This window comes from Cibotium barometz, chromosome 2 (genome assembly GCF_041138505.1).
Source record: "Cibotium barometz isolate CiBa-2024 chromosome 2, ASM4113850v1, whole genome shotgun sequence".
Taxonomy (NCBI): domain Eukaryota; kingdom Viridiplantae; phylum Streptophyta; class Polypodiopsida; order Cyatheales; family Cibotiaceae; genus Cibotium; species Cibotium barometz.
Window position 1 is genome coordinate 64,008,473 of NC_141047.1, and position 12,710 is coordinate 64,021,182.

General features: G+C 42.3%; 1 protein-coding gene across 1 annotated transcript in view; it reads left to right on the forward strand.

The window, feature by feature from the left end:
- The first annotated feature begins 1,451 nt into the window (after positions 1-1,451).
- Positions 1,452-12,710, forward strand: part of LOC147641351 (zinc transporter) — a 101,598-nt gene continuing 90,339 nt past the window's right edge. Inside the window, exon 1 of the mRNA XM_086820800.1 lies at positions 1,452-1,687. Coding sequence (XP_086676926.1) covers positions 1,599-1,687 — 89 coding nt within the window. The 5' untranslated portion in view covers positions 1,452-1,598. The remainder of the gene's footprint in view (positions 1,688-12,710) is intronic.

A 12,710-nucleotide genomic window follows, 5' to 3' on the forward strand; every position in this document is an offset into this window, starting at 1 on the left:
CAAAATCACACACACACACACACACACATACACACACCCTCTCTATCTCTTTCTCTCCCTCTCTATCATCTAAAGTAAAATCATTTATGCATGCAGCTAGCTGCTGCAAAGTGAAAATAGAGAAAAAGAGAGAGCAAACAACACACTTGCACTAGAGGAGTGGTCCAATGATCCTCTCCTCTTTTATGTAGAAGAAATCCTTTTAGTACTGGGTCTACCCTTTGTTGGTGGGGATTCGCTGCGCTCCATTCTTCCTTTTTTCTTCTTTTGCCTTTTAGCTACACTTATGCTGTAGTCGCTATCTATTTTGACCTCTTCTCTTTAGTAGGTTTTCTCGGTGGTGTATCTCTTGTTCAAGGTTCTAGCGTACTTTCGTGCGCCTACGTTTTATTGCAGTGGAGCCCATTCCCTTCTTATGCCTCCATCCTTTCAAAATTCAAACGTGGTTATAACAGATAGACCGAGTGGGCCTACTAAAAGGTCAAAAAGAACAAGCATTGCATGTAAAAATTAGTTCAAGTGGAGTGCTGTCATGCAAAAGTGACGTATCACACATGTAAAAAAAATCTCCCAAAATCTACAGAAAATCTACCTTGGCTCTTGGAGTAATAGGTCCTACTTTTGTATGCTTATTAACATGAAAAGTGTCCCATGTTAAGGTGCTTATACCCATTTGCATGCATTCACCTATATCCTTTCTATTTAAGGTCTCACAATTCTCCATAAAAGGGCTCATTCTACGAGTAGAGTAGAGGAAGGGAGGGAGGACGAGGGGTTCATGTACTACGGTTGTATTAATTAAATGCCATGTCAGTGGCATTTAATTAATACAACCACAACAATTTGAGTGAATAGGCCACCAAAATCTTTTTTGGTTTGGCATTAATTATTTAATCAATGCATGATTTTAGGTTTTTATTTCTCTAACCTTTGATATGAAATAAAAAAATCTATTTTAGTATGAAATCGAATAAAATCTCTATTTTATCTACATGACTACTACGTGCTTGCCACGTTCCCCGCACCGTCTCACGAGTACACCCATAGGGTATGTGCCCTCTCTGTCTCTCTCTGTCTCTCTCTCTCTCTCTCTTTCTCTCTCTTTGCACACAGGGTCTATGCCCTCCCTCTCTTTCATATACACATTGTAGCATCCCAACATCTCTCTGTCTCTCTCCTCGATTTGCTTGCAGAGAGGCTGCCTCTCTTTATCTGTTGTGGAGCAAGCATGAGGGGCAATCACCTCTCTCTCTCTCTCTCTCTAAAACTTTGCTCGATCGATAGGAGGAGGAGAGGAGGGTGCCACTTGGCAAGCATGCGTGCATGCATGCAAGGACCGGGTAAGAGATGGCCTTAGTAAAGATTAATAAATCAGGGGCGATTTATGAATGTAGATACCTGAAACAAAATTTAGATACAACTACAATTTGAGTGAATAGATACAACGAGAAGAAGCCTTGAAAAGTCGATTATTTTGGATGAGGCAAAGATTCAGGTCTAGTGGCCACCCGGAGTTACCAATAGGAGGTACCTTGTTGTGCCATTTTTTGTAGGACCTGGCACTTGGTGCCATCTCGCACATCCTTGTGCTTGAGGTGATGATGATGGAGCGCGATGTCGTGCACGGGGGTGTCCGAGGACGAGCTCGTCTAAGCAAATACAATCTGGGATCCGTCAGATCTACCAGGTGCGCCTTCCCTTCCAAACAAAAAGACAGGAGTCATTTTACAAGGCCTCAAAGATACACACTAACCATGCATTCTACACAATCTCTACTGATGTCTGAGTTATAAATGCACATGAAAAAATTCACTCTTCTTACAAGGGCTGCCTTGCATGTTGAGCCCTTAGTGCTCTTGTTCAACTCGTCAAGCCCTACATCTCTGTTTTAGTATTCCTCATTGTTGCTTACAAGTTTAGGTTTGTGTAAGTGTATGTATAGTTTATGCCTTGTAATCTGTACTAACGGTACAAGGTCTTGCCCTATTGTCAAAAGTCTTGTGTGCCTTTGATAATGCTTAACCACGGGCATTCTTACCTCTCCCAATGGTTTAACTCAAGGGCTTCCGGAGAACCCCAACTGCAAAGCTGATGTCCCGTGGGGGGGTGTTGGCAAGGTAAACGTGGTCATGATAGAGTGTCTCATACACAAATGGTAAAGAACCTTGTACGGATATATTTTGGCTTGCATTTGGTCATGGTGAATGCCTCCATGACTACCTCTCTAGCATACCTCTCAATGCTCATGACAAATGAAGGAGCTATTTGACCCTTGATTCCTTTGCATTAGTGCACGCTTTGAAGACATTCTTTAGTTTCTCCTAAGTTTGTTGCTAGGGTCTTGTTTAGTCCTTAGAGCATCTTCCTTAGCATGCAAGTTTGGCCTTGAATTTCTCCATCTTGTTGTCAAACTCGAACTTTAGTTTAGGAACCCACTTGGTGCCAATGACCTTGTGGTACTTCGGAGGTCCCGATTGTGTTCTTTAGATGGAGTTGTACTTTGTCTTCTTTACCTCATTGTGTTCTCAATACTTTACCAAACCGGAAACCACTGCGTGTCACCTTTTGTTCTGATCTGTCGGTCACTTTTCATCTGGATCCATTTGTCATTTTCTGTTTGTCACTTTGAGTCCGGATCTGTCAGTCACTTTTGGTCCAAATCAGTCTGCTTTGAAGAGGTGGGCTGCTGCTGATGTATTTCGAGGGTTTGGGCTTGCATTTGCTGCTTTGGGTTGTTGAAGTGGAAGATGATGTAGGAGGAGGGGACTTGGGGCCTATTGTAGGAAAAATGCCCTTCAACTGACACAAGTCCTTAAAAAGTGCAATAAAAATCACTGAACATGTTCATAGTGGGCTAAAATGGTGCAACACCCTAGGCCTCTTGGCTAGGCTGGTTTGCACATGCTTAGGCTGCCCAAAGCTGGTCTAAAACTACCCCAACCTTGTCCATTTTTGCTTCATGCCGTTTTGCTAATGATTTTACCCTAAGGCAAGCATCCCACATTTTTGACGGGGACCAATAGTTTTTTTTTTTTTCCGGAAAAGAGACTTCTATTGGTATGAAAAAATATACAAAAGGGATATTTTCAAACCAAACAAGGGGGAAATCTCAACCAATTAGGTGCCTTGTGTTGCCAACAAGGTCCTAAGTGGCCATGAACGTGTGTGAATGATATTACTCAAAATCCTGTAGATGCACTTTGTATCATAAACCAAAGTACCCTCAATGGTCCCATGCATCTATCATAAACCAAAGTGACCTCAATGGCCTCAATCCATCTAGCCTTTCAAATGTGCCAGGTTGTAATGCTAGCAATAATATCCCATGCACTATCCAACCTCTATGTAGGTGGGACGTATCCTGGCTCTAGTGGGACTAGTAGTTTTCAACGTAGGTCTTTGTTGCTCTTGATTCTGGGCTTGATCATTCTCATAGGCCATGCGCGGGCCATCCTAACCCCTCATAGGGGTGCGCCTACATCTACCTTGTGTGCAAAGCCTACTCACAGTCACTTAGTCGACCACGTCCCTTTTGTGAGGGCTCGCAAAGGTGTGCTTGATCCTAATTGCCCTATTCTACCTTGTAATCCTCAAGGTTGTCTTGGCACATGCATCAAGGATTGATGCGTGTGACGGAGGTAGTGATAGATCTTGCAGATCAGACATACCAAGTAAGCTTTCCACAATCTTTTCGGAGTAGCCTCTCCTTGTAGAAGTGATTGAAGTGATTGGGTGGATTAGCCAATGTCAATCATAGTACAAGGTGGTGAGGTGTAAAGCCCCCCACACGACCACCTAATACACAAGCTTAACACACAAGGTTAGTACATATAGAAGGGTGGAGGCAACTCACCTCCCAACCATAGATTCCATCAAGAATCACCCTTGAGCTAGGGGCTAGAGTTCCACTCTCCACAGGCCAAGCTAGTCAGCCCTGGCATCCCATACCACCAGAGCCTGTCCCAAGGGACCTTCGGCAAGATCTCTTGTGAACTGCCATGTTCATGGCAGGAGTCCGAAGCACAGACCAACAGCCAACTCAATGGTTGAATGAATAACAATAACCCATAAGTCACTTATATAGTGACTATTGCCACTATAAGAAATAGTCTAACTAAAAATAGCCAGTAACAATTATAAAAAATAATGAACCCTAGCCACCCGTAACCTGCATATGGCCTTCCCCTAATCTCAGGGCTTCCCAATGCTAACTAGATTAGGCCCTAATCTCGAGGATTAATTAGGTACATAACATACTTCCCCTCCTAAGATCTTTCCTCTCTAGGAAACAAAATCACAGAATCTCCACTCTAAACTAGCAACTGTCTCCCAAGTCGAGTCCTCCACCACCTTGTCTTTCAACTTGATCTTATACTGAGGGATCAACTTATTCCTAAGCTTCCTCTCCCTGAAATCCAAGTCACTCACTATGTCACAAGGCAACCCATATAATCTGGACAGCTGCTCAACAAATTGTGGAGCTAAATCAGTTGCTCTCACGGTTGACCTTGTAGATAAAAACCTTGCCATCTTTGTCTGCCTGACGACCACCACCTAGTTATCATCATGTCCTGTCTGTTGGTGCGTGGTAACAAAATCCATGGAAATTCTTTCCCACGTCCCAAAAGGGATCTCTAGAAGATGTAACAACTCTCCAGTTCTTAAGACGCTCGGCCTTATTCACCTGACATTGATGACACTTCACCACATAGTCTTGGACTCCCGCCTTCATTTTAGGCTAGTTTAGTAAAACATCCGTTTTACTAAATCATAAGTCTGGTGTACACTTGAATGACTTGCAGTAGGAGAGTCATGACATTCATGAAGAATCTTCCTCCTAATCTTAGAACAATCGTGTACACAGACTCTATCATCCCGGAACAATAATCCATTCCGAATCAAATATTGACTATTAGCCATTCTAATAGGTGGGATGACCCCCAAGTCCTGGTCTAAAACTATGGAACTCCGTGCCTGAACCTGCTGCTAGCCAATACCGATTGAAATGCCCATTGGTCCAACATAGCCCCCTTAGGGAATCATAGAAGTCAGCACTAATCTTGGTGAAACTCAAAAGATTCACCTCTCCAATCTGACTCAAAGCATCTGCAACCCGGTTCAAACTACCCTTCCTATACTGAATCGTTCTCCATAAGCTCTGCTCACTGTGCCTTCTCCTCTCTCAATTGAGGTCTATCACAGATGTACTTGATTGACGCATGGTCAGTCAAGACAACAAATTTGGATCCATATAAATGTCTCCAAATTTTCAATGCATGTATCACCGCATACAACTCTTTTTCTTGAGTATGCCACTTGACTTGGCTATCATCAAGCTTCTTTCTTTCAGAAGCCACAGGTCGGCCCTCGTGGAATAAGGCAGCCCCAATCGCATAATCACTGGCATCAATTTCAACCACAAATGGTTGACCAGGATTTGGTAAGGCTAAAATAGGTGCCTCTTTCATCTTAAGCTTGAGAGTCTAGAAAGCCTCGTCAAGCCTTTCATTCTAGGTAATAGAACTATAGGACTTATGTCCCCGTTCATTGAGAAGGTTCGTAAAGGAAACAGTTAGATTCGAAATCCTTCATTGGCTTTTTTAGAAAGATAGTGAATCCCAAGAATGCTCGAAGTTGCCTCACTTTTCAAGGAACTTGCCAATCGAACACCTTTTGATTCGCTCAAGATCAATGCTCATACCATCTCGAGAAATTCGATGACCTAGGTATGTGAGCTCCTTACAGAAAACTCACACTTAGAAAGTTTAGCATATAGTCGTTCTCGTCTTAGAATCCCCAAGACTACCCTGAGATGTTCAACATACTCCTCGAGGGTATGACTATAAACTAAAATGTTATCTAAGAACACTACAACGAATTTTCCTAAATAATCTCGAAAGAGATCATTCATCATCTGCTGAAAAGTAGCAAGAGCATTCGTGAGTCCAAAAGGTAATACGAGAGACTTGTAATGACCATATCGCGTACGGAAACCTATCTTAAAGACATCCTCCTCGGATATACAACGAAGGTCAATCTTCATAAAATAGGCAGCACCTTGCAATCTATCCATCAAGTCATCTGCTGTGGGAAGAGGATGCCTATTCTTCATTGTAACTTTATTCAACTTTTTAGAATTCACACACATCCACCAAGTATCGTCCTTCTTGTGCTTCAAAAGCACTAGAGCTTCCCAGGGAGATCACTCGTACGTATCCGTCTCATTTGGAGATATTCCGACAACTGTTGGGCAATCTCGTTCTCTTCCACTCATCTTGTAAGGTGCAATACTCATAGGTTGAGACCTTGGAACCATTGGAACCAAATCAATCTTATGATCTACTGACCTACTGGGCGGTAAACCGTAAGGCAACTCAGTAGGAAAAACATCGACAAAATCTGCCTTAATGTCTTCTAAAGCTTGTGTCTCCCAAACATCCAACTTAAGCGTATTCAAACTACAATTAACATTAGATGAAAGGAGATCAAGAACACACTGATACACCTCATAATCTGAATTTCCAATAATATTATGTAGTTCTGCTGAATTTACAAAAGTAGAGGGTGGGACTACAAAATCACCCTGAAGACGAATAGGGAGACCCTCCATAACAAAGGACAAAGTATGACCCTTCCAATCGACATGAACATCATGGTTGTAAAACCATTCCTCCCTCGAATAACATCAACCCTATTTGGATCCATAATCAAGAAATCTAGGGCTTTTGTATAATCTTGGATGGAGATCGACAACTGAAAACTCGCCGGTCCCAATTCTGTCCATGTCCCATTGCCAAGTTATTAGGCCGACCGGACCAGCCGACCTCTAGAGAGAACCAAAGGGCTGAGAGCTCTTGAATTCTCCACCCAACCACGCCTACTACACGACCCCCTCCAGCTATTTTTGACACCATTCTTTTCTATTCTAGGCTACCTGGCCATGCTTAGCCAACTACCCCTTAATTGTGTGTGAACACTTTCCTAGTGCGCACCACCATGTGTTCTCTAGCTTGGTCATGCTGGCTTCCACTGAACCCCGCCGGTGCCTTGTCGGGACGGTTGAGATCTCTAGGCTCCCAAGACTATTGCTGTTGTGACATTACTTCCCCCTTAAGAGGAGTTTTTGTCCTCAAAAATGAAATTTGGGAACCTTTGTTTGAGTGTGCTTACCTTTTCCCAAGTAGAACCTTCTTTTGGTCTATCCTTCCACTTGACTAAACACTCTTGTCGTATAGAGTGTCGAGTCCTTTTCTCTTGGAAATCCAAGACTTTTTTTGGTTTGTGTGGTAAAGATGGGGGTTCGACAAGTTCTACTAGGATCTCTTGATTGACGAGATTATCATCATCTCCCAATTTCTTTTTCAGTCTATTGACGTGAAAAACTGGATGAACTTTAGAGCTTTTTGGTAAAGCTAACTTATAAGCAAGACTACCTACTTTTTTAAGTATTGTGAATGGACCACAATACCTTGGAGATAACTTCGGACTTCTTCTTGTTTTCAAAGATTCAGAGTGTTGAGGAACCTTTAAAAACACTTTGTCACCTTCTTCAAAGATGATCTGTCTACGATCTTTGTCTGCATAATGTTTAGCATGATCCTGTGCTCTCTCAACATTATCTTTCATGATTTTCGTCATCTCGTGGAGATCTTGAAGAAAATCTTTAACTTTTTGTATCTTTTCTTTCTGGAGTCCAGTGGCCACTGGGGCTTGTGGTTGGAAACCATACATCAACATGAATGGACTAAATCCCGTTGTTGAATGTTTGGCACTATTATAAGCGAATTCCAATATGGGTAAATATTCTTCCCAATTGGTTTGCTTTTTGCTTACATATGCTAATAGCATGTCTTCCAAGACTTGTTTGACTCTCTTGGTTTGACCATCGCTTCGTGGATGTTCAGCCGTACTCATACTTAGCATGGTGTCCAATCTCTCGAACACAACATGCCAAAAATGTATATTAAACTTTGTATCTCTATCACTAACTATATCGGTAGGTAACCCATATAATCGATAGATATTCTCAACGAGCAACCGTGCTAACTCAGGCGTAGTCATTGTTGTTTTTGTCGGAATAAACCGACACATTTTTGTTAACCTATCCACGACTACCCGAATTGAAACGTGGCCTCTGTTCGTTTTAGGTAATCCAACTATAAAGTTGTCATGTGCACACACATGTACATGCTAATCTCAGGGCTAATCTTGAAGGCAACATGATAAAGACTCACTAGAAACACAGATTTGGAGCATGGTATGCTGTTTTGGCAAGGAGAGTTGACCAGTAGAGGACATGGGGGTTGTCGGCCAGTACACAGAAGAAGAGAATCCAGGCGGCTACAGCATATGTTTATTTTATGTCCAAGAGCTGGCCGACTAGCAGTCGGCCAAATCACATGGTCACTTCAAGGCCTATAAATAGGCATAATTGCTCATCGTTTTGATCATTCAGCCCCTTGTTGGCTGGGGCATAAATTTAGGGCTTTGTTTAGGTGATTTACCTTTTCATGGAAGGCAGCCATAGGCTGCAAGATAGATGTACCTTTTTGTACCATATGAAATACTGAATTTCCAGCTCTCTCTCTCTCTCTCTCTCTCTCTCTCTCTACTCTCCCTTTTGTTTGCATTTTTTTGCATCAGTGTGTTCTAGATGGTGTTTAGGGCTGAAAGAAGACTCTCAGAGCTTCCGCATGTAACAAAAGTTCATTGAGATACTCTCCCACTTGCCATTTGGGATCTCTAGTGGACTTAGTAAACCACCTACTTTTAGGCGTTTGCTTTATTGACCTGGCACTTTTGGCATTTTAGGACAGTCCTGGATGTCCTTACTTAAGCCAGACCAATAGAATTGTCTCTTAACTAGTGTATATGTCTTCTGTATTCCAGGATGACTAGCACTTGGACTATCGTGAAATTCATATAAAATACGCGGTTTGAGTCTGAAGGTATATACACTCTACCTTTGTAAAGTAAGTAACCGTTATCGATGGAAAAATTCTTCCAATGATTTCTTTCATCACTTGTGACATGTCTCCTTGAGACATCTCTCGAGACTTACCGTTGCTAGTGGAAGTGTCTGTCTCGTTAACGGGGATATCTTTATTTATTGTCAAGGGACCCCTCTTCTCTACGACACTCCGCGCATGGGCATAATGCAGATCATCAACGCACTTCCCCTTAAGTGATTCAAGAAAATCACTCTTAATTTGAGTAAAACTCAACTCGTTAACCATGGGCATCGACTTAGTGAATCAGCTACCACATTGTAACATCCTTTTCTATATCTAAGTTGAAAGTCGAACTCCTGGAGCAACTCTGCCCCATCGAGCTTTGCATTCTTTCAACTCTCTTTGACTAGATAGCCATTTGATGCTCTCATGATCAAAGACTATCTCAAATCTGGCACCATATAAATAATGCCTCCACTTCTTTAAGGCATGAATTATAGCACTCTCTTTCATAAGCTGAATAATTCTGTTGAGCCTTGTCCAACCTTTCACTTTCAAATGCAATAGATTTTCCCCCTTGTAAGAGGACTGTGCCTATTGCATCGTTACTTGCATTCGTCTCTACCACAAAGGGTTGATTCGGATCGACCACTTTTAGATCGGGAGCCGTAGCTATAGCTACCTTAAGTTTCTCAAAACTTCTTTGTTGGGAATCCATCCAAACGAAGGTCTTTCCCTTTCCTTTAAGCATGACGAAACAACTATCTTAGCATAATCTTGAATGTACTTTCTATAGAATCCAGATAAACCAAGAAAAATTTGTAATTTTTCTAAATTTGTGGGATGTGGCCATTTCAATATGGTTTCAACTTTCGCTGGATCCATACGAATGCCATCTTCCGAGATTATGTGTCCCAAGTATTGGATTTCTTTTACGAAGAATTCACATTTGCTCTCTTTGGCATAAAGTGAATGCTTCCTGAGTAATTCAAATACTCGCCGTAAGTGTTCGAGATGTTCTTTCTTGGTGCAACTATAGATCAGGATATCGTCTAGGAAAACCATGATAAATTTTTCTAAATAAGGTTTTAAGACACTATCTATGAGCGTCATGAATGTGGCCGGAGCATTAGTCAAACCAAAGGGCATGACTAAAAACTCGTAGTGACCAAACTTAGTTTGAAAAGCAGTATTTTGAACATCCGCTTGATGATATCCGGATCGTAAATCGATTTTCATAAAGTGCTTTTCCCCTTGGAGTTGATCAAACAACTCATCTATTTGTGGGGCAAAGGGTACTTATTCTTAATCGTGACCGCATTCAAACCATGGTAGTCTACGCATAGTCTCATAGACCCATCTTTTTTCTTCACCAATAGAATCGGTGAAGCCCAAGGCGAAGTGCTTGGTCGAACGAATCCACCTTTAAGGTATTCCATTAACTGTTGTTCTACTTCTTGTGCTTTCTTAGAACTAAGCCGATAAGGAGGCTTACTTACTGGCTTTGAGCCAGGTATTACGTCGATCGGATGCTCAACATCTCGGACAGGTGGTAATCCTTCTGGTAACTCATTTGGAAACACATCTTTAAATTGTTGTAACAATTGCTTTAAGGATTCATTAACCTCTTTATTGTTAACATGCTTTGGTTGAAAAGAAGTCATGTAAACACTGTGCTCGCTCAAACCACTTATGTTTTCACATGCGGAAAAAGAAAAAACATTATCAAGAATCATGTAACACAAAAAGATATCTTCTACTTCATTAGCTTTTACAAGTCGATTGAGTTCCATAGAGCATATGAGAGGTAAGGAGGGTACATCGTGTTCACCTTGCAAATGCACTTTCTTACCATCTACTTCAAACTCAAAAGAATTATGTAAATAACTTCTAGACAAAGATGGACCAATGTTATATAACCACTCGCGACTTGAAATTGTTGGATTATATCATCTCTAGATGGTCTACATCACCATTTTCATGGTTGTATTGGCCATTTATGAGGCCCTGTATTGGCATATCTTATTAGATATTATTCAGCATTTTTCTACCATTTTTAAGGCATTTTACAACATTTTTATAGCATTTTATGCTACTGTCCTGCTGTCGGCCTCCTACAGCTAGCCGACCAGCACTCTAGGGAAGTGTATAAGGGCTGACCCCTTTTCCCCTAGTTTATCTCATTCTTTTTGCATCCAGTTGAGGTCATTAGCAACTGCTTCTGCTTCTTACCATTGTAGATCACCTACGGGTGTCACGACCTTGTGAATTTATGTCACAATCCTGTGAATTTGTGCAGCGAACATATGGGCATGGTGGTCAGTATGCATAACACAAGTGTGTAAACATTTATTGAATGTTCACACTTGTGTTCAAATTTTGAAGGGTCCCAAGGGGACAAAGGTTTATAACCCATGGGGGACAAAGGTTTTAAAAACCTTTAAAAATTAAAGGAACCCCTTTTAGAGCATCATGGCCCTTTTTGGGGAGGGCCCACGTTATTTTTGGAGCTCTTTTTTTTCTTTGGGAAAAAGTCGGGCTGCATGCTGCACGTGGAGGAGGGGGCTGGCTGAAGACACGCGCGCAGGTGTTTTTACTCTCTCTCTCTCTCTCTCTCTCTCTCTCTCTCTCTCTCTCTCTCTCTCTCTCTCTCTCGACAGTGCGGCTGTAGAGAAAGTAGGCTGGACTGCTCACGGGCTAGACAGAGGGGCAGGGTCGACAGTAGGTTGGCAGCGGGAGCTGGGCAAGAGACTTTTCCTTCTCTCTCTCTCTCTCTCTCTCTCGACGATTGGCTGGCTGCATAAAAGCATAGCGCGGGCAGTCTGCAGGTGAACAACTCTTTCTCTTTGTGAGAAGGCCGACGGCCAGGACAACAGGTTTCTCTCCCCCATCGACCGATGAGAGACATCTTTGGATAGTGATGTATATGATGCTTACCTTTGTTGTTGGGGTTTTCCTTCCCAGATTTTATCCATTAGGAGCTCCTAGTACCTTACTTTTCCTCATAGTTGTTGTTTCAGTTTCAGTTAGTTGTTTAGTTGTTTTAGCTTTCCTTACACAGACATTGTATCAGATCCACCAATTGTTGTAACCTTTTTGGTCTCATAGGTCATTTTGGCCTTTTGAGGACGTTAATATATCATTTCATTTCATTTCATTTCTCTCTCTTCGTGAGTTGTTGGACTGCAAGGGTAGCGCTCGAAGCTACACTCAGGTTGCAGGTGGAGGTGTGGGCTGAAGCCTTTCTTCTCTCTCTCTCTCTCTCTCGATGGGTCCCGGTGAAGATGGAGATTGAGGCAAGGATGATGGTTGCTCTGATCACACGCATGCGAGCCTAAGGAGTACATATCTTCTCTTTCTTCCAGTCAGAGGGCTGTTCGGGGGTTCTTCTCTCGATTCCTTGTGAGGGGAGGGATTTGCAGCCCAAGAGGGCAGAAACAGGAGCAACAATTGAATGTTTCAGGAAGGGTTCATGGACTGTTTCATGGCTGTGTTTTTGGCTGCGTGCATGGGCCAATTGACTGTGTTTATAGGGCCTTGTGGATGTATCTTCTTGGCAGATTAGAGGTGAATAACAGTGTGGTGTTTCGGGCATAGGGCTGTGTGAAATCTCTATGCTAAGAGGACAAGAGTGCAGAAACAGGAGCAACAATTGAATGTTTCAGGAAGGGTTCATGGACTGTTTCATGGCTGTGTTTTTGGCTACGTGCATAGGCCAATTGACTGTGTTTACAGGGCCTTGTGGATGTATTTTCTTGG